Source organism: Mytilus edulis, chromosome 10 (genome assembly GCF_963676685.1).
Source record: "Mytilus edulis chromosome 10, xbMytEdul2.2, whole genome shotgun sequence".
Classification (NCBI taxonomy): Eukaryota; Metazoa; Mollusca; class Bivalvia; order Mytilida; family Mytilidae; genus Mytilus; species Mytilus edulis.
The window spans coordinates 37,126,495-37,149,961 of record NC_092353.1 but is presented as its reverse complement, the minus strand read 5'-3'; the positions used below and the strand labels follow the sequence as shown (position 1 = coordinate 37,149,961).

Below are 23,467 nucleotides of genomic sequence, written 5' to 3'. Positions count from 1 at the left end.
TAGGGTTATTTAATGACGGAAATTTACAAATAATTCTGCAAACATCAAATACATAAAAGACAATGTTATAATGCAAATGCCAATACGACAACAATCTTAAGCATACAGATCAATTAGACCAAAACAATGAAAACAAAGAAAGTGTCAAGCTGCATTGACGTAAAAAAATATATGTGTATCATGTCATCAACTAAAATGAATAAAAATTAATACATATACTAAAATTATATTTGATTTTTTTGTTTAATTCAATTAACATAAACCTGGGTTAAGTTGTCCCTTATTAGAACTTTTGGTTTACGATGCTTTCCAACTACATATATGTCATAATTGATTTGGCCTTTCAATTTTTCCAACTAATTTTGTTTTTGACGAAACTCCGTGTTTATCGTTCTAGCAATGATCTCCTTAAGGTTCACAAACATGCCTGTGCGGTTCATGGACGCTTCTAAAAACACTAGCTAGTCTTGTTATCATCATAACTTTCCCTCAACTATCAAAAAGAAGCTGAAAACATGCTTCTAATCAATATTTTTACCGGACATTTACGTTCGTTTTACTTCATTGCATGTAATTAAGATAAATCCAGAGCAATTTGAACCAGATGCTCCGCAGGGCGTAGCTTTATACGACCGCAGAGGTTGAACCCTAAACAGTTGGGGCAAGTATGGACACAACATTCAAGCTGGATTCAGCTCTAAATTTGGATTGTGATTAAATAGTTGACACAGCATAGGTTTCTGACACAGAATGAATGTGTTCTAATGAACTTAAAATTTTTGTTTTCTCTTAGAGCAATTCACTATGCTGTTGAATATTAATCCTCTCAAAAAAATGTTTGAAGAAATTTTCTTTTTTATTTATGAAATTTCAAATGAGAAAAATTGAACCCAATTTTTTTAATCACATCACCCTTTCCCTTATTCCAAAACTAATCTCAATTAAAATTTCTAATGGAGTTTGCAACAATAACTACTCATTTAAATACATCATAAAATATTAAGATGTAAAAAAACTGCTTGTTATCACTGAATGGTAAAGATTATTTTAATTTATCAGTTGGTAGTAAAAAGTGAATATACATTGTATATTGTATATAACAAAGATTTAAGTTGATTCTGGACAAAGAAAGATAACTCCAATTAAAAAAAAATCTTGCTATTGCACAATATTTTGCAATTAGATATTTCTTGCTTACTATTCTGGACAAAGAAAGATAACTCTAATTAAAAAAAAATTGCTATTTCACAATATTGTGCAATTAGATATTTCTTGCCATTGCGCAATACTGTGCAATTGAAAAGACTTGCTATTGCACAATACTTAATATAATAATTTTAGATCCTGATTTGGACCAACTTGAAAACTGGGCCCATAATAAAAAATCTAAGTACATTTTTGGATTCAGCATATCAAAGAACCCGAAGATTTCAATTTTTGTTAAAATCAGACTAAGTTTAATTTTGGACCCTTTGGACTTTAGTGTAGACCAATTTGAAAACAGGACCAAAAATGAAGAATCTACATACAGTTAGATTTGGTATATCAAAGAACCCCATTTATTCAATTTTTGATGAAATTAAACAAAGTTTAATTTTGGACCCCGATTTGGACCAACTTGAAAACTGGGCCAATAATCAAGAATCTAAGTACATTTTTAGATTCAGCATATCAAAGAACCTAACTGATTCATTTTTTGTCAAAATCAAACTAAGTTTAATTTTGGACCCTTTGGACCTTAATGTAGACCAATTTGAAAACGGGACCAAAAGTTAAGAATCTGCATACACAGTCATGACAGTTAGATTCGGCATATCAAAGAACCCCAATTATTCAATTTTGATGAAATCAAAGTTTAATTTTGGCCCCTTTGGGCCCCTTATTATGTTGGAACCAAAACTCCCAAAATCAATACCAACCTTCCTTTTATGGTCATAAACCTTGTGTTTAAATTTCATAGATTTATATTTACTTATACTAACGTTATGGTGCGAAAACCAAGAAAAATGCTTATTTGGGTCCCTTTTTGGCCCCTAATTCCTAAACTGTTGGGACCTTAACTCCCAAAATCAATACCAACCTTCCTTTTGTAGTCATAAACATTGTGTTTAAATTTCATTGATTTCTATTAACTTAAACTAAAGTTATTGTGCGAAAACCAAGAATAATGCTTATTTGGGCCCTTTTTTGGCCCCTAATTCCTAAACTGTTGAAACCAAAACTCCCAAAATCAATCCCAACCGTTCTTTTGTGGTCATAAACCTTGTGTCAAAATTTCATAGATTTCTATTAACTTAAACTAAAGTTATAGTGCGAAAACCAAGAAAATGATTACTTGGGCCCTTTTTGGCCCCTAATTCCTAAAATGTTGGGACCAAAACTCCCAAAATTAATACCAACCTTCCTTTTGTGGTCATAAACCTTGTGTTAAAATTTCATAGATTTCCATTCACTTTTACTAAAGTTAGAGTGCGAAACTAAAACTATTCGGACGACGATGACGACGACAACGCAGACGACGACGCCAACGTGATAGCAATATACGACGAAAATTTTTTCAAATTTTGCGGTCGTATAAAAACATATGACAACATGACACACGGTAATTCGATAAACGCCGAGAAGATCAAAACGTTTTCATAAACAAGTGTACCTTTTGAGCAACGGAAAATTCCAACAGGGACCCATTTTAGCTACTTGATGCAGGGCTCTATTTTTAGAACAAAACGACATTTCCAATTATGAATATTATAAAAATAGATTTACGCGACGACTGTTATCAGATAAGGGTAAATAACGCAAACGATAGCGAACAAAAGCGTTAAGAACTCATGGTTTTGCCATATAATTGGGTTTTCCTTTGAATTAATTGGGTTATTGAATCCTGCAATGGGCAATTGCATCGGGTTTTTAATTATTTGTATTGGGTGATCATGCATATACACAGCTTATCTGGTGCTTTGATTCCATACTCAAAATTACCATTTCGTACCCACAATAAAAACCATTTTGTACCTAGAATTGGCCAAATAGACCTATAGCTACCATTTCTTCTTTTTTTTATGAAGACTGATGATTGGTTTGATTATCATTAAAAGAAGAGATATTAACACTTTAATATATTTAAAGCATACATCAGCCGAATGTGAAATCCGTCTGGTCAATTTTTTTGGAAGAAAAACATTTTTTTTTAATATGAAGTTTAAATTTTCATATAATATATTCATTTTTCCTCCAAGATTCCTTAATTTCATGAACAGATATGGTAAAATAAAAGAGTTATTAACACTTGTGGCGATTATTTAAAGCATATACATGTATAGGCAAATGTTAGTTTTTTTTTAAGAAAAATTTTTTTTTTAATACATTTATTGATCTCATAGATTTTAAAATAATTATATATGTAAAAATATTGTTTTAAAAAAGATATTAACACTTTTTGTCAATCAGTTCAATATAATCAACACGTACATCTGCGATGTCAATACCGTCAGGTAAACTTTTAAACATTTTTGTTTACTATAAAGTTGATATTTTCGTATTATATATTTATTGTTCTCACAGATTCCTTAATTTCATTGACAAATATTGTAAAACATAAGGGCTATTAATTACACTTGTTTTCGAACAGTCGAATATATGGTAATCGTGTATAGGCGAGTGTGAAATCTGTCTGGTCAACTTTAATTGTCAAAAATGTTTTATTTTCATAAAATATAGTATACAGGCGCGTAGCTCCCTATACGCTAACACGCAGTTGCGTGCACATCGATTCGGCAAGCAAAAAAAAAAAAAGCCAAAATAAATATTTATAAATTAATCATGGTTAAAGGAAACATACGTTGTCACTTTTTTAATTGATGAACTGTCATTAAATAACGGCATTTCAAAATGAACGTTTTATTGGAGATCATGTAAAAATCGGACAGTAACTTGTGTCCTTTACCAGATTTGAATTTATTATACTCAGTCTAAGACGTGTAGTTTCGGAGCACATTTTACAGAGTACGGCTTATCTGTTTGGAATGCGATGTACCAATCGACCATTATATTTATCGAAACCCTTTGATATTATTGAAAATATGCCAAGGCGATGTATTCAACAGATTACCAGAGCCAATCACCCTGAAAACACGCCAAAACAGCATTGGAAAGTCTCATTATATTTTGCGTTCACACACGTAGACCATATGATAATGGAATTGGAGAGTATAGAGGGTGTCTGGTATTATCAGAAAATAGCTTCTTTGTGTCGTATCTGCTTCCTCGTGTTGTAGGAAATATAACCAACGAATAATTCTCAACATTGTCTGAGACATACAAAATGACCTGGCATGTATTTGGCAGACAATTTCAATCTGGAGGTCGCTTGATTGAGAACACGTACCCTGGTTTATAACATCTCGCGAGTGCTACCATGCAGATCTATCAGTGTATTAAGTCTGTTGAAAACATATTTACGATCAACAATGAACAACGACAGGCTATTATCATCGCTAGCATTACTGCATATTAATCGGGATTTCAGTGTGAATGTTGACAAAGTAATAGAGAAGTTCGTTTCTGCTTAGACCCGAAGAGCAGATTTTGGTCAATGTTGAGTAAATTCTGTAATTCAAAAATGTGTTGTTTATGTATTAAATTAACCATGATTTACTCTATTCAGAAGATTCAAGTATTAATAGTTTTAAATTTACGTTCATAAATTGTTTATAAGTCCTATCTACATGTAGCTCCTCTCTAAACCGTCCTATGACCGAAAACCGAAAAAAAACCACATTTTTTTGCATTAAAGGCGGTAGTTGCTTGCACAGTGTTTTCTTCTAGCTACGCCCATGGTATAATATCTCTAAGGTCTACAAATATTAAAAACATCTACCCCTGTTTTGATTAAGAAACATTATTAAGTTTTTTTTTTATTTTTCTTGTTAATTGACAAATGTACAATGTATATCATGTATATTTCAAATTTTTTGTCTAAATATGTTAAGTACAGTGCCACCTATAAGTATATATTTAAAGTACATGTGAGTTGTTTACCAGACTAAAAATTGTACACAAGAGACTTTAATATTCATAAGGGAGACAATCCAATGTCAACAGAATACAGCATTCTATGGCATACGGTAAATGTGTGACATGGCGCACATCAATGAGACAGTTTTTTCCTTGAAATTAAAAATATATAAATCTTCCGAGATATAAAATGGCCTTCATATAAATCTTACATGAGGTACGAAATGGCATTCATCATGTTCACTCTCAAGAAGTGAGAAATGGTATATACATTTATATACATACATGTAAATATTGACAATATTCCACTACATTTGTAGGTACAAAATGGTATATTTGTAAATATTAAATGAAAAACGAAATGTGTGTGTTGGAGGGGGGAGAGGGGAGCGGAAAGAATACACCTTATCGCTAATCCCAGCTGACCCGGCCGCTTGAACTTTTGACGTCAACAACAATCACTTTTCCATTGTGGCGTCAGATATTTTGTTTTATGACGTCAAAATTTTACGGGAACCTGTGTGATATCCAGTAATGGCAGAAAAATAGCGATAAGGTGAATGGTTCAGTTACAAAATGAATGTGATTCCCCCAGGTCAAGTGAAGATTCACAAAACAAATTATGCTGTCTGAAGTGATCACATTTCACAGATACTCTCTGAAAAAAATACCAATATACTTGAATATAATATAACCACATAATTATTTTTTTTCAGAGCATTGTACAGTTAAAATGTGTCACATTTTGTGTAAACAAAAATATCAAAATTATTTTACACACGTGTCTAAGTTCTAACCAGGTCATGAAACCTGCAGGTAATCATTGATATGATTATAATTGATCGTATATAGTTCTGGAAAAATTACCGTCTTCGGTCTTTTAAGAATAGCCTTTCCATCACAAATGGAGCAAGATACTGGCATCGTAAACAATGTTGAACAGCTTGGAAAATCAACAAAATATTGTGCAACACTTTGTTGACACTTTTGTTTGAAGAGTGATATAAGGGGAGCGCACTCTACATCAAATTACAAGAGGCCCACTGCTAATCTGATTTACTGTTTTATATTTGCTAATAAATAATAGTACTACACATATGTCTCTGCATGGGACCAATATTCATTAGTCATTGATTAATTATTGGTTTCCAAAAAATCTAAATTATAATTAATAATGAACAGATAGATAGCTTTTTTCAGTTATAAAGTGGTACTAAGCTACGCGGAGAAACATAAACAAAGTAAATTATGTTTTTTTTGCTCAATCATTAATGAAAGTGAAATAGTGAAATACTAATTCGCTTTTAGCAGCCAGTATGGTTCAACTTGGTATCGGGACCGTTCGCCCTAATAACATGTTCGCCCTAGGTCCGTTCGCTCTGAGTTCGTTCGCCCAGAGTCCGTTCGCCCTACTATAAAAATATTAATATTCAGGGCATTGAAGTTGAATAAACTTATTCAGATATTTCTATAGTATATATATCATGTATATTCTTGAAATTTATGGAAACATTGAAATATTTAAAAGTTTATGGCTTGTTTTTTATCATTAATTGTTCAATTACAAAATAATTCGGATAACTGATTATTGTGAAACTTGTCTTTTGATGGATTAATAATAAAAACAAACGTTTTATTTTGATAAAATATTCAGCTTGAAATTAATAAAACTAATGATGTACGAACTGTTAATTATGAAACGGATTTACAAGTTCATTTATTATACTGCATACTTTCGTGATTGACTGATTACAATTATTTTGTTAACAAATATCAATAAAGATTCTACTCTGCAAATCAAAGGGAAAATGATAAATTGATTGCGGCAATATAAATATTCTGTCAATTTTTCAACAAACTTTAACATAATTTGTTCAAACACTTATAATAATGCGACTAGACAACAATTAGAAAAAAATAGTTATCGTCAAAATAATCTCAGACTTGAACATCGATGATGAATTATTCACTTGCAAGTGAATAATTCGACCTCATTGAATCCGTATTAATGCGAACTTCAATTTAACCCCTTAGCTAGAGATGGATTGTGCATGATTGAAGCGTGCTAGGTTTTTAAAAGAAAAGAATGTCAACATTGAAAGTGAAACAAAAGTAAATCATTTGATTGACTGATTCGATTCACAACCTTAAAATTGAAATCAAACAAACATAGAAAATTCATTTGCACGAGGTCCATACATCAATTTATATTTATGTTCATGCTTATATCGTGTCATATGACTGTTGGTTGTTTTGGGAGTTATCTCGATAGTTAATAAGAAGGCATCTAGACTAAAATACAAAGCTACATATTTTCGAGCCCATGCCCTGTAAATTTTGTTTTTATACTTTTATAATTTAAATAGATATAGGAAGATGTGGTGTGAGTGCCAATGAGACATCTCTCCATCCAAATAACAATTTATAAAAGTAAAAATATGTTTTACATTGGTATAAATCTAATATGAGATTTGAGTCAAATCGGTGATCATGAATTTGACAGCTAGTGCCCCTTTAAAGAGGGAACATTAACATAAATGTATACTGTTCTCAGGTTAAACATTAATTAAGGTTGAATGTGACCAAAGACCAGGAACATATATTAGATATACTGTTCCCAGCAGAGACATACAATTGAACACTAATGCATATATTATATGTCTCTTAAGCCCCAGTCCCACTAGACCACGATCGCACAACGCTCACCGCGATCTAAAATAAATTTAGATCGTGGTGAGGTCGCGGTATGAGCGGCATGAAAATGTATATTTTCGTTGCTTTCACGATGCTACTACGTCCTCTCTACGCGTCTACAAAGATCCCACTACGATTATACTACGTTCTCACCGCGCTTATTCTGCGACCTCACTACGCTTATCAAGATCTTTCTACGCTCTTCACGTTCTCACTACGACCATACCACGAGTTATCCGATTGCAACACGATCTTACTGCGATTATTACACGTTCTTACCACGATTATACTACGTTCATAGCGCGATCTTACTACGTTCTCAGCAATAACATCAACATCGTGTTCCATATCAATACAGTTCAATTCCTTCTATTTCTGATTAAATCGTAGATTTCTCGGAAACAATAGTCATGCCACCAAAATCTACCAGAACACGTGGGCATGGTGGTAGGAGTTGATGTAGAGGCAGAGGGAGCAAGGTAACGAATCCTGATCAAGCAGAGATGTCGGACCGACCAATCCAACCTAAATTACAACCTATTGCTGGTCCATGAAGCTCAATGACGATATTTTAGTGAACGATAGCAGAGATGACATAGATGTATCAATATATATATAGGAAGATGTGGAATGAGTGCCAATGAGACAACTCTCCATCCAAGTAACAATTTATAAAAGTAAACCGTTATAGGCCAAGGTACGGCCTTCAACACGGAGCCTTGGCTCACATCAATCAGCACGTTATAAAGGACCCAAAATATTACTAGTGTTAAACCATTTAAACGGGAAAACCAACGGTCTAATCTATATAAAAACGAGAAGCATGGTTGAGCCGTTAGAGCAAATGGATAATTACATTCAAACAAACACAATCTATAAAGGGAGCTTTTTTTATATATTTTTATGTGAAAATGACAATGAGAATTATGGTCGTAGTGTGAACGTAGTCAGGTCGTAAGAAGAGCGTGATGAGGACGGCAAGGGCGTGCTAGACTCGTACTATGGTCGTGAACAGCGTGGTATAGTCGTAGTGGAAGCGTAGTTGGGTCGCAGTGAGAACGTGATGGTCGTAGTGAGGTCGTGATAACGTCGCTGTGCGATCGTAGCGCAGTCTCTCCGAATAGAATCACGCTTTCGCTACGCTCTCGCTACGATTGTACAGCGACCTTTGCGATCTTACTACGATCTTAGTGCGCTCTCACTACGCTTCTACTACGACCTGATTTCGCCACGACCGCACCACGATTGTTTTGAACATGTTCAAAGTTGGCCACGCTCTTCACGATCTTGCAGACCTCACCACGACCGTGATACGACCTTACTGCGATCTACACGATCGCACTACGATCATCAAAATTTGCATTTTTTTCACAGATCGTAGTGCGATCGTGGCCTAGTGGGACTAGGGTATTAAGCCCAAGTCCCACTAGACCACGATCGCACCACGCTCACCGCGATCTAAAATAAATTTAGATCGTGGTGAGGTCGTGGTATGAGCGGCATGAAAATGTAAATTTTCGTTGCTTTCACGATGCTACAACGTCCTCTCTACGTTTCTACAAAGATCCCTCTACGATTATACCACGTTCTCACCGCGCTTATTCTGCGACCTCACCACGTTTATCAAGATCTTTCTACGCTCTTCACGTTCTCACTACCACCATACCACGAGTTATCCGATTGCAACACGATCTTACTGCGATTATAACACGTTCTTACCACGATTATACTACGTTCATAGCGCAATCTTACTACGTTCTCAGCAATAACGTCAACATCGTGTTCCATAAGATAAGATAAGATAAGAATTTTATTAATCTAATCAAGAACCCAGAAAGGGCATCATTTTACAACACAATATGATTGAAAAAAGCAAAACAAAAAACTAATATCATACTATAACGTTATGGACAGGATCAGAGCCTAACACAACATGTGTTTTATATAACTATTATATTAAATCTCATAACATTAAAATATTAAATTATTTCATATATTTTGTTTACATCTGGATCTTATTTCTAAACCTTTAATAATGTAATTTCCTAGGCACATGAGAGTTGGTAAATGCTCATTTGTGAACAGCCAGAAATATTTCTTATCATTAGGCAGTTCTTTAAAATTAGTACAAAAAGTGATAACTTTATCAAATAATAATTTCCTCTGTTCATCATATAATGGACAATTTACTGTAAAATGGGTCTCATCTCAATAGAATTTGATCCATGTGATAAGCAGTGATGACATAGACGTTGAGTTCTCTCTATGTATTTTTTACTATATCTATCTTTCTCAATTCTAAGATCATGAGCACTTATTCTCATTTTACATGTTCCATATCAATACAGTTCAATTCCTTCTATTTCTGATTAAATCGTAGATTTCTCGGAAACAATACAGTCATGCCACCAAAATCTACCAGAACACGTGGGCATGGCCGTGGTAGGAGTTGATGTAGAGGAAGAGGGAGCAAAGTAACGAATCCTGATCTAGCAGAGATGTCGGACCGACCAATACAACCTAACATACAACATATTGCTGGTCCATAAAGCTCAATGACGATATGTTAGTGAACGATAGCAGAGATGACATAGATGTATCAATATATATATATATAGGAAGAAACAATTTATAAAAGTAAACCATTATAGGCCAAGGTACGGCCTTCAACACGGAGCCTTGGCTCACATCAATCAGCACGTTATAAAGGACCCAACATATTACTAGTGTTAAACAATTTCAACGGGAAAACCAACGGTCTAATCTATATAAAAACTAGAAGCATGGTTGAGCCGTTAGAGCAAATGGATAATTACATTTAAACAAACAAAATCTAGGGAGCTTTTTTATATATTTTATGTGAAAATGACAATGAGAATGATGGTCGTAGTGTGAACGTAGTCAGGTCGTAAGAAGAGCGAGATGAGGACGTCAAGGGCGTGCTAGAATCGTACAATGGTCGTGAACAGCGTGGTATAGTCGTAGTGGAAGCGTAGTTGGGCCGCAGTGAGAACGTGATGGTCGTAGTGAGGTCGTGATAACGTCGCTGTGCGATCGTATCGCAGGATCTCCGAATAGAATCACGCTTTCGCTACGCACTCGCTACGATTGTACAGCGACCTTTGCGATCTTACTGCGACCTTAGTGCGCTCTCACTACGCTTCTACTACGACCTGATTTCGCCACGACCGCACCACGATTGTTTTGAACATGTTCAAAGTTGGCCACGCTCTTCACGATCTTGAAGACCTCACCACGACCGTGGATCGTGATACGACCTTACTGCGATCTACACGATCGCACTACGATCATCAAAATTTGCATTTTTTTCACAGATCGTAGTGCGATCGTGGCCTAGTCGGACTGGGGTATTAAGTGAGTGCGCTCGAAATATATATGCGGATAAGGAAAATAATGTCACATTTTGGTGGTACTTTATATTTTTATTATCATATTTATTATTTATTCCTTTTTTGCAAGATGGGTCGTTTTAATTCTTTTAATTCTGTATATTCAATTTTAAGCTCAATTGGTCCAAAAGGTCCAAGTGAGTTGTTCTCATCACTTGGCATCCGTCGTCGTCTGTTAACTTTCACAAAAATCTTCTCCTCTGAAACTAATAGGCCAAACTTGGCCACCATCGTTATTAGGGTATCTAGTTTTAAAAATATGTCCGATGGCCCAGTCTGCTAAACCAAGATGGAAGAAATGGCTAAAATAGAACATAGGGTTAAAATTTTCAAACAAATCAGACAACCCGTAGTAGGGTTGTTGCCTCTGATTTGGTAATTTTAAGCCGAAATTTTGCATTTTTTTTTTGTAATTATAGTTATCTTGAATATTACTATACTATAGGTAGAGATAAACTGTAAACATCAATAATGTTCAGCGAAGTAAGATCAACAAATAGTCAGTTTTGAACGTTTTTTTTGTAAAGTTTTCCAATCTTTTTCCAAAAAATCTTCTCTTCTGTGACTCCTGGACCAAATTTATCCCATTTTGGCCACAATTATCATTAGGGAATCTAGTTTACAGAATGTGTCTGTTGACTCCGCCGATCAATCAACATGACCGACATGGCTAAAATAGAACAAAGGAGTAAAATGCAAGTTTTGTCTATTATTATTATTTTTTAACGTCATAGAGAAAATCTTTTAAAGGAGCAAAAATATTCAGAAAAATGAGCTCTACCAATTATTTGTTCTTATACGTCAAAACTGTAAGACATATTTTTTAGGAGTTATTTTCCTTACATGACAAATAGGCAAAAATGGTAATAGGCAAAAATGACAAAACATTTTACCATTTTTTTGTCATTTTTGCCTATTACCATGAAAACTATGATATTTAGAGGGAAACATTTTCATCTTATATGATTTGAATTATAATAGATAAGATAAATAAGCACTTTAAATCACAAAAATGATCAGCAAAAAGTCAAAATTTTGCTGATATTGTTGGCTTCAGCATATCAAATTCGAAATGGTTTATAACGTGCAGAATAACACTTTCAACATGCAGATGTTCTTGATTAAAATGGATATACTTTATTTACCAAAGAGCCAACTAGAAATAAAAGAGCACTGGATCTACTTATTAAATACTGTCATAGGTTGGAACCTTCAAATATGTTTAACCGCGCCATGCACATTCTTTGTGTGCCTGTCCCAAGTTGAGATAATGTAGTTCATTGATTGTCGTTGGATCATGTATGTCATATTTGATTTTCGTAAATTGTTTTGTTATAAATAAGCCGTTTGTTTTCTCACTTTAATTGTTTCATATTTTTCATGTCGGAGTCTTTTTTTAGCTGACTATAAGTAATGTATTTTTCTCATTATTGAAAGCTGTATATTTGCTTATAATTGCATGCTTTTGTCCACTTCATTTGCACTTTGGTGGATAGCTGTCTCATTGGCGATAATACTATACACCTCCTTATTTTTATACAGTAAAATAAGGAGAACATATTTTATGCAAACAATTTCAGACCATGATATTGTACATGAGGATATAAACGCCAATACAATAGCAAACACAAAAAAGACAACAAATGATGAAAATATAAACTTGCTCAAAAACAAAATGAAAAAAAGAGACAGCCTGAAAAAGATAAACGTAGATGATCCCTGGAAGACGTTCAAAGAAGGCACTGGAAGCAGTTCAAACCAACATAATTATGCATGTAACTACCAAAATATACAAGACCAAGACAATCTAATACTCATGGATAACCGAGGAAACAAAATTAAAAACAGAAATATGAAACGAAGAGACCGACCGTATAAAAAAAAACGAAATTAAATCACACTTCTGTTATAAAAAAAAATTAAGCAACTGAAATATACCGTTCAGCTATAAAACTATAAAATTGATACACGTGCTTCCTATACCCACTTGACAACACTGAGAAGATTCAGAACATGTTTTTATATGGAACCTAAAATAATAAATGATTTTCTTTTTTTTTATAATGTCAGCAAAGCTTACTTCTATGTTACAGTAAGAAATACTAAAATTCCTTCTGATCACAATGCTGAATAGGAGATGCATATATAGGCAATATTGCACGAATGATCTGCAAAGCTTGACTAAAATTATAAACTGGTTTAGAAGGAGTTGTGGATACGGAAAATAATTTGATAATCATAATACAAGAGAGAATAGTACACGTTTTTGTATGAGACATTAAAAAATATCAGTCCGACCAAAACAAAAAGTAAAATAAGAGGTCCACAATGGTATAATGTCATGAAACATTTATTGAATCTAGTAACTGGTTTATGAAATGTTAAGGGTGGGGGTCCCTTATAAAATGAAAATAAAAAGCCAGTCGCTGTTTGTGGTATGGGAATCATCAAATTTCCTTGTGACAAAAAAGATAGGAGATGCACAAGTCTATTATAAAGATTTAGTGAATTTTTCATTGAAATTCATTTCTTAGATGAAGATTCTGGACCTGCACCAAACACAGCCACATTCTTTAATATCATTATTATTAAGTACGGAGTGTTTAGCGTACATTTGCAAATATTTCATGCATGCGTAGGACTGGAACAAATAATTACTATATACAATGTGTAGGTCTTGTAATGGTGAGGCAACTAAATGATTGGCGGATTATCATATTTCTATACATAGTTAACCGGTGGGGTGACTACTAGTCGAGATTAAAAAAAGAAAACAACAAAAAAACAAACCTAGTTTAACCGCACCAGTGTTGGTTTTATGTAATATCTCAATGATTTTTAATTTTATTTCTCAAGTTAATTTGGTGTTAACGGCAGATATTTGATTGCTTCTATTTATTGACTGCTTTATAAAGCTTGGCATATTGTCTAAGACTTGTTGTTGTCCTATAGTTGTCTTTCGCTATGTTGTCATGGAGTTGCTGTCGCATTGAAGTATACCAGAATCGCCTTTTATTCAAATGCAAATATTGCCTTTTATTCATATACACATATTGGGTGCATACTTTTGCTATTTTGTATGAATGTTGTAAAATGATTCAACCATTTTCAATGGAGATTTATTGTAAATTTGAAGTATGTTATGAATAATCAATGATTAATTGTAAACATATTCCAATAAATAACAAACTTGCTGCAGTAAAATACAAACTTGACAAATGCTCTTTTTGATGGAAAAATTATAAAAGAAAGCCACAAAACTTTACTGAAAAGTTTCAAAAGATCAGTATTATTAACACTAAAGATTTCATAATTGCAACACTTCAGAAGCAAGGTTTATTGCCACTTTAAAAATATAAAAAAGAAGATGTGGTATGATTGCCAATGAGACAACTATAAAATATATCAAAACATGGTAATAGTTCATTGTTGAAATTGATAAATCATATATTCAGAATGAATACAGACAATAAAAGATTTAATATTCATCATTGTCCCAGTCAAACATGTCTATGCTGTGATTTCAAGATGGTTGGCACCGCTGTGCATTGAATGGGCGACAGCCAGAACGCATATTGTTGTCTTGAACATAAATCAGCTCCATGCAATTTTCTCTTTACAAAAATATTTATTCTACTTGTAACAATAAAATTTAACGTCGTACACATTATTTCAAATTGGAAATAAATCTTTTACTTGGTAAAGCTATGAAACTGCAGGATTTGGACATGTAGAGTTTTCCGTATCCTAATGCTACCTGTCAAGGCGGACAAATATGTGGACCATGTTATAAAACAGCACGACTTTAACATTCTCTAATTCACATTAAAGTATTTATTCCGTAATTCTATACCGGTTTGGCCATAGAACTAATCAACGGAAAATGACCTTTTATGTGGCAAATTTCAAGACTTTTGTGCATCAGTTAAATTTATATTCGGCATGAGAACTAATATTTTCTCATAAAATAGAGTTTTTAGAGTGCATTACAATGCACTAGGGTCATTAGAACAGTTGTCCTGCATAATAAAGGGTCTCACTCGGCGACATTATTTGTCTAGCTGGTCAACAGTCAATTCAAGTGGTGTGATTTCTAAAAATCAATTAGCCATACATCTAGATTATTTTCTATGAGGTGATTAAAGTTCTCCACCCCAAATTTGACCATCCGGATACTCTGTCGTTTGACTGATTTATTGACCATGTCGAAAGGAAACCCAATCGGTTCTTAATACAATTGTGTCTCATTGAAGCAAAAGTCAGCTTTCTTTTTTAAGTAATTAAAAATGTAATACTTGTTTTATTGAATCAACGAAGATAGCCAATGGACAGTATAAAGGATTGAATATAATATGATACATGTATGCTTCTTATAAATTTCCTGACGAAGCAATAGCATGTTGAGGTTCTTTTTTCGCATTCCATAATAATTAGCAGTTTGCTCTCAAAATTATTTGATGTGAACACACCATATACAATTTATATTATTTTGAAATTATCATAAAATTTTAAAAGTGGAAACGTAATGATACAAACTTTATACTTTTAAATTATGAAGGATGCAGCAGTTGAATAGGATACATAAAAAGTTCACCAAACGGTTTTGGCTAGTACCTTTTTTTTGGTATGCGTGTTTCTACTAAATAATAATCAAGAAAAGCACATAGAAAATCTAAAGCTTTATTTGCATACTCTATACAGTTTATTCAAAGAAAAAAAAAGTACTCCACAACACAAAAGAAAAACAAGAAAAGAAAAACTATTTATACACAAACGAAAACAGAAACAAACAATTCTTAAAACAAAACAAAACAAAACCAAAAAAACTCAACTATAATTATAAAATCGTTTACATATTAATTATTTAAAAAAAAACATAAAAAAAACCAAAATAAAGCAGAAAAACAAGCCATGTTTTGTAAGAAAACGACTAAACAATACATATGATCCTTTTCTTTCCATAATTTCGCTAAAATATTAATATTAAAACATTATATTTAATCGTTTTGGTACATTGATTCATATCAAATACTTAGGTGTATTCGATTGTTTTATTATAAAAATATTATTGTCTTATAATTTTGGTGTAACATCTTTTAGAGCTTATTGTTTTCAAGTGCAAGGTTCTATTTGTATATATTGATTCCATAAGGACGCATTGCATAATTATGGAATTTTCCCAGTTTTTGGTTATCTTCGTTTCTATTTTAGCTAATGTTGTATAACTAATAAAGTCCTTATTTCGTCTAATTATTAAATGTACAGAAAGGTTCCATATATATTCATGTCGCCTGTTTACACACTGCTTTCGCATGCATATTAAAAATTTGAAAAAAAATCCAGCAACGGTCATTTAAAAGTAATTTTACGATAAAAAAAAAAAAAAAGTGGAAAAGTAAAATCATGTCTTTGGACAAAATAAAAAAAAAATGAAAAAAACCCATGAAATTTTGGTGAAAAAAAGGATGATCTCTCCAACATTGTGTGTTTGTTTCCAAACTTTTAACGTTGGTATTTTTTCTTCGAGGATAGCTGGTTTAGTGTTTTTCCATATAGTATACCCTTGCATGGCACACTAAAACGCTATAGTGAGTTATTTTAATCGGCTATCTCTTTGATGGCCAACCTCGCCGGGTAAAATATCAAAATTATAACAATTAATTCGTTAAAACTTTGAAAACCTTTTTGATTACAAATATTTTGCATGAAACATTTTCAATAATCTTTGAAATAACAAGCAGTAATTTGTTCAGCCCCTTCGTTTGCATATAAAGATTTACATCTTTCAAAGCAATTAATCAACATTAAATGGAAATCAATCTATCAAGCATTAATATGGTAATGATGGTTGATTTGAGTATGAAATTGCCTCCTTTTTGATAACTAAAACAAAAATTTCACGAGTTACAGACTTTTATACCCTTACTTAATGCAGAGCGGCTATCGCAGACATCTGGTCTGGTTTAGCGTATAAAACCTGTTAAGATTGTTAATAGCTGTCCACCAGTTGTTTTCAGTTGATTTCCGGACGATTGAATAAACTGAGCATTAATTTTGTTGTATTGTTCGTCATAAATAACAGTGAAACTATCTATATCTTTGAACAAATATATATTTTGCAATTAGTTTCAATCTTTTCTTATCTTCATTAAAAAAGACGCACAATTTAATGCAATTGCGTATACGAAACGTTTGTTTTATGCTTTTCATATAAGACTATTGCATAGGTCTAAATTTAAAATTTTGGAATTATGAAATATTTTATATATGTTGGACTGATACTTATCACATCGTACACGCTACGTAACCAGGTACGCATCCGTGAACACACCACCTATATTTACTTCAAGTAGAGCTTTTTTGAAATTTTAAGCATAGTCGGTACTTTTTTTAGACATGAAAGACTTGGCAATCCGCTGTGTGTGACACTCTGTAATGTAAATAGAATAGAAAATCATTATTGAGTTTGGGATTTGGCGCCCTAAACAGGATCGGGTACTTATATTTTTGTAAGTCTGTGTTTTCTTATTGTTTGTAAGTTTGCATTTTCGTAACAGATTGTAAATCTGTAGTTTTATATATGTTTGTAAGTCTCGGTTTTCATATTGTTTTGTTAATTTGTATTTTCGTTGTGTTATGTAAGTTTTTTCGCCCCATTTTGTAAGTCTTTGTTTTTTGTATTGTTTTTTTGTTAGTCGGCTGTGTGATGAATTGACAGCATTTATCATTCTTACTATATGTAAGTTTCGTAGAAATTGTATTATACACATTGCACTTGACTCATTCGTTACATCTTTTTTGCCTGAATTTTTTAATGCTTGAAATGTTCCTATATTCTGTTGGTCTAATACAATGTTAAATATGATCGCTGATCTGATTTTGTGTATGTCCAATGTACCAGCTAAAAGTAACATATTGTTATGTTTTACACTCACAGTTGGTTTCATGTCTGTCATGTTTGTTTTTCGTAAATCTTTTTGTTATTAATTATTCCGTTTGTTTTCTCAATTAATGGTTCATATTTTTCACGTCGGGGCCTTTTATATTTTTATATATACACGACTTTAAAGTATGTTTTTTCTCTCTCTCATTGTTGAAGGTAAAACGGTTGCCTATAATTGCTTATGACCACTTTATTTGAACTTTTGAGGATGGTTGTCTGTTTGGCAACCGTAACACATCTACTTATTTTTGTACTCTAGAATAAGTTAAGGCATTTGCACGTTTAAATATTTTCACATATAGTATCATAATATTGCCACATTTGTAATCCAATTCTCCCAGGAAAGTTCAAAAAGGAAAGACCTTAAGCAACTTGCAAAATCAAAAGCGCAAACACATCAAACGAATAGATAACAAAAAGTAAAATCACAAAAATACTGAACTCCGAGGAAAATACAAAACGGAAAGTCCCTAAAATATAATCAAATGGCACAATCAAAAGTCAAATACATCAAAAGAATGGGTAACAACTGTCATATTCCTGACTTGGTACAGGCATTTTCTTGTGTAGAAAATGGCGGATTGAACCTGGTTTTATAGCTTGTATGACAGTCGCATCAAATTCCATTATATTGACAACGATGCTTGAACAAAACAAACATACATAATAGGTAAAAATGTAAAAAAAAAAAACAACAGTCAGCATTGTGTTATAATCTTTATCACTAAAAAACATACAAATATGTAACAATGAAGCACAAAGTGGCAAAAATTAAAGACAAGAATACACACATTTACCATAGTACAATAACACAATGACGGGATGTATGAGTACAAAGCCACATCATATATGTAACAAAGAAACATAAAAAGGCATATAGACAAAGCACATAGAAAAAATGAAAGACGGACAACAAAACAGTTTTCGAAGTAACAACACAAGTCATATAGACAAAGCACATTAGCAAAATTGAAAGACAAGAACACGAGAATACCACAAACAATAATGACAGGATGCACAAGCACCACAAGCATCTTAATAACCACAAAAAACAAATATTTACCAACTCTCACATTCCTGACATTTCTCATGTAGAAAAATTTAGGATTAAGCGGTACAATTTTTATATTCTATCAAATTAAAATGTTATGCAATGCTATCCGGTTCTACATTTGTAATAGCAAATTTTGCACATTTTGAGAAAAACTTCTTTTTGAAATGTGGATATATGAGGAATAAATCTTGTTATGTTATTTTATAGTATCAATATATTTAATTACCTTTTAATATTTAAAATAGTTATGCTAATTCTGAGTCCCAAAAGGTAATATATGAAGAGCAATATTGTTAAATTAAGGGTGTACACGGATAAAAAAATAGAATTGAATAATATTATGTCTCGAAAATACATTTTGCTACTTAATATCACACGATTATAACGAGACATTACTGTATTTCAATAGTTTAAAGGAGAGGGGCGAATGTAACACAAGGAAATTCATATCAATAAGATGAACACTATCGTGTGTTTCAGAAGTTCTTACATAAAAACGGGGATATTGTGTATCTTTAAGGGTGGTGTAAGACATTACCAAAAGATTTTTTAATAGAAAGAGGATCATGTACATTTAAACTAGGAAGAATTTAATAAAATTAAAGAAATTACTAACTTCAAGAAAGTGAACAAATGAAAAAAACATTTGACACATTTTTATTCATTCAACTAAGAAATTTTACTAAAAACAAGGGTACAACCCCCCCCCCCCCCCCCCCCGCATCATCGATCTCTATAAAGTTAATCATAACTGTTACGACCATTTTGGTTGAATTGCTACCAAACTTTTGATATATTCAGCCCTTCAAGTGTTTGGTATCGAGTATACCCGAAGAGGAAAATAAAACAACAGCAACAAGACAAAACGGTGTACACTAATTGAAAATAAAACTTTAAAATAATTTGGATGAGTTTGAAGCCGCTTCTGGATTGGCATTCATGTTGAATGACCAAACCAATAAATAATTAACAATGACCAATAGGTATTTTGATTGTCTTTATGGATTCTTTGTTGTTTCTCATTTGCAACGTATTATATAAATTGACAGTTTCATTAATTTCTTTAAAAAAATTGATATTATTTTCACATTCTTTAAAAAAAATTCGTATTCCAAATTAACTCTGATTAATTGAACTTGATTTGCAGTTGTATGTTTCATCAAAGTAATTTTTAATATTTTAAATTTAAATTTATTGTCCATCACTGATAAACTAAATATGTAAACATACAAATTAGAAAATTGAAAATTATATCAATATGACTATTAAAAAAAATTCTGCTCATTCATATATCCAGTACGATGACTTAAGTCCTCTGAATTTTTACTCGAACAAAAATCTTCATTGGGTTTTCAAGGACAATGGTTACCATCTTTTAAAAATAATAGTTTTAAATATTATTGTATATTTTTCTTTCGTTCGTGTTTTTGTTATTGTCTTCATTTTATATTGTTGATTATAAAAATTATTCCAGCTGTATTCGTATTTATATCATTACAATATACTCATCATATAATACACACAGATAAATATGTCAAAGACAGATAGAATTAACGATATAGAAAAAGAATCCCGAAAATGAAGTTACATTAGCTATTTCAGGATTTTTTTTAGAAGGGCCATACAGTCTTAGACCAAACTCCCTTTTTCATGTAGGTAACAATTAGATATAAGTGTTTATTTTAGTGAATTTATTTTTCGTAATATACTTCAGATTTTAGATTCAGATTTTGTACTAAATATGTAACGAAAACCATATACTACTGTGATCTTAAAGTAAGAATAAATTGTCTTTACGAAACCATAACTAGCTTAATCTTAGAGGTAACGCAGTAGCTTTCGACCAGTAAAGTATTTCAGTGTCTGTATAGCTCAGGACAAACTCAAATGCCATAAAGAATGCTTGATGAATTGACAAACTTTGATAAAATTATTGCCCTAATTATTCGAATTTCCGTTACTTTTCAACCTCTAATAATTAAAATTACTGTGTTAACACAAAACATAAGAGAAAACTATGCAAACATAAAGGATCTATATTTTCAAATCGCAATTTTATTAATAATCGTATACGTTCATCAAAATAAAATTTTGTAACCATAGATATAGTAAGATGTGGTGTGAGTGCCAATGAGACAACTCTCCATCCAAATAACAATTTATAAAAGTAAACCATTATAGGTCAATGTATCGCCATTACTGTTTCAAATAACTTAGAACAGAATAAAAAATAAAACCTCATTAGATTAAATGGAAGAATGAGCCTGGCGATAATAAGAGATGTAAACATAAATACTTATAGGGCCTTCCTATTAGATCATATAGTTCCTCTCGGTTTCAATGTTTTATGCATCCTTTAGCGTTTTGTGTTTCGGATAAGATAAATTGTGAAAAGCGATTCTGACGCAACTGCCTAATGCAGCATAATTTTATTTCAGTCTTAGCACTGATACAAACTTCGACCCTGTCATAATAATAAACAATATTATATGTGTGATTCAGCGAATATATCCCGACTCGTTTGAGTTATACATTTAAAGAAGATCTATTCTTTTAAAGAAACCATGGTTTCTTAATAAACATTTTGCTGTTATTTTTACGCTGTAATTAATTTACAAATATAGCATGCTAAGCATTTGAAGCATCAAGTGTTTCACATCAATATACAGAAGAAGAAATAAAAATCAAACGAATAAAAAAAAATTTAAAAATTTAAACCTAGACATCTTTTCAATTAGAAGTATCACATACATATGCAAATAAACTTGATTTAATCTCAGATATAAGAAGGGTTGTCAATTGAACTCGGTATAATCACTATTAACAGGACATTTGTTAAAGTTACAAAATAAAGCAAATAGGAAAAAAGAAAAACCGCATAATTCAATTATTTACATAAAATTGAAGTGTTTAACACTTCTATTAAAATTATAGTTTTTAACGTGAATACAGCCAGTGGTTACAAATATGGAAAATACTAAGCCATATTGTCAAAGTTTCTGGGCGCCTCCGGATACTTCACAAGACAATAGAGGACATCTTCCCCGCCCAGTCAACTGAGTGGAGAGACTCGACTGCCAATCTTTTAATTCACACTCCATAACGCATGGATGATTCTACCATATAAAACAGCCTTGCAACCTCACTACAACAAAACTTTCGCAAATTAATAGAAGTAGATTCCGGATTTTGTTAAATATACAGATATTTAACTAAAAGAGTGACTTTTAACTATTGCATCATGGAAACAAGAGTAAATTTAAAACATTGTGTTGAACAAATGGTAAATGTTGATGGTGATGAAAGTGACAGTTCACAAGAATCTTGTTACTCAACTTCGACTAGATGTAAAAAGGGAATAGAGAAAGGATTAAGTAATTTGAAAAGGAAAATGGCAGAATGTGTGGATGAAGCAGAATTGCAAGATCTAAGACTAAAGATAAATTCAAGAGAAAGACGCCGTATGCATGATTTGAATTCCGCTTTAGATGGTTTAAGAGAAGTAATGCCTTATGCAAATGGTCCATCAGTGAGAAAACTATCGAAAATAGCTACATTGTTGCTAGCAAAGAACTATATTCTAATGCTAAACAGTTCCCTAGATGAAATGAAGAAACTCGTCAGCGATGTTTACCAAACACATCCAATACGGACACGTGCACCACCGGCTCATCTGCAACCTCCGCACGCGCCTCAATTTTCTCCATCATTAACACCCGTTTCCAATGTGCCTACAGTATCAGGACCTCCACACGTTCATTGCCGTGATTTAGAAACAATGCACACTGTTGTGTCAAAGGACAACTCATCGCACATGACCTCATTAGTATCTCCACATGAAAGACATATGTTTACGTCACGATGGCCTGTCCCTTGCGCGTGCAGTAACTGCATGATTGACTCGATGAGAATATCATATCCTAAATATCCACCGTCCTTGCCAACAGCGCCAAGCTTTCATAAATGAATAATATATTTGTGTTTGTGATTTTATTCAGGTACTTCGAAGCTGTACCATGTGCAAGAAGACTGTGACACCACAATTCTGACATTAGAATACACACCAGGAAGAGCTTATGCAGACATTTTATTCTTGGCATAAAAATCAACTCAGTCTTACTAAATTATCATTACGTCACTTGGACATTAACTATGTTTCGAATTTGAAACAAATGACAGATTGATACAAATGGATAGTTATCACCAAGCTTGTACTGGACAATACTAAATTGTGTTTGATTTAACTTAAAATGTAATATAGTGCCTTATGTATTTGCAACTATACCAGTATTATCATTTTTAATGTATCATTCTATTTGATTTAGCGCTAACAATTTTCCTAGATTTAAT

General features: G+C 32.5%; 2 protein-coding genes across 2 annotated transcripts in view; one reads left to right on the top strand and one right to left on the bottom strand.

Moving 5' to 3' along the window:
* Positions 1–6,018, bottom strand: part of LOC139491051 (cytoplasmic tRNA 2-thiolation protein 1-like) — a 38,722-nt gene extending 32,704 nt beyond the window's left edge. Inside the window, exon 1 of the mRNA XM_071278322.1 lies at positions 5,884–6,018. Coding sequence (XP_071134423.1) covers positions 5,884–5,940 — 57 coding nt within the window. The 5' untranslated portion in view covers positions 5,941–6,018. The remainder of the gene's footprint in view (positions 1–5,883) is intronic.
* A 16,248-nt stretch (positions 6,019–22,266) lies between these two features.
* On the top strand, positions 22,267–23,193 carry LOC139492416 (oligodendrocyte transcription factor 2-like). Its single transcript, XM_071280616.1, has one exon. It carries the CDS (start codon positions 22,359–22,361, stop codon positions 23,082–23,084), a length of 726 nt encoding a protein of 241 aa, XP_071136717.1. The 5' UTR covers positions 22,267–22,358; the 3' UTR covers positions 23,085–23,193.
* Positions 23,194–23,467: the final 274 nt, after the last annotated feature.

Bases quoted from the DNA above. Each gene is read 5' to 3' on its own strand.
- LOC139492416 (XM_071280616.1), top strand. From the start codon at position 22,359: ATGGAAACAAGAGTAAATTTAAAACATTGTGTTGAACAAATGGTAAAT.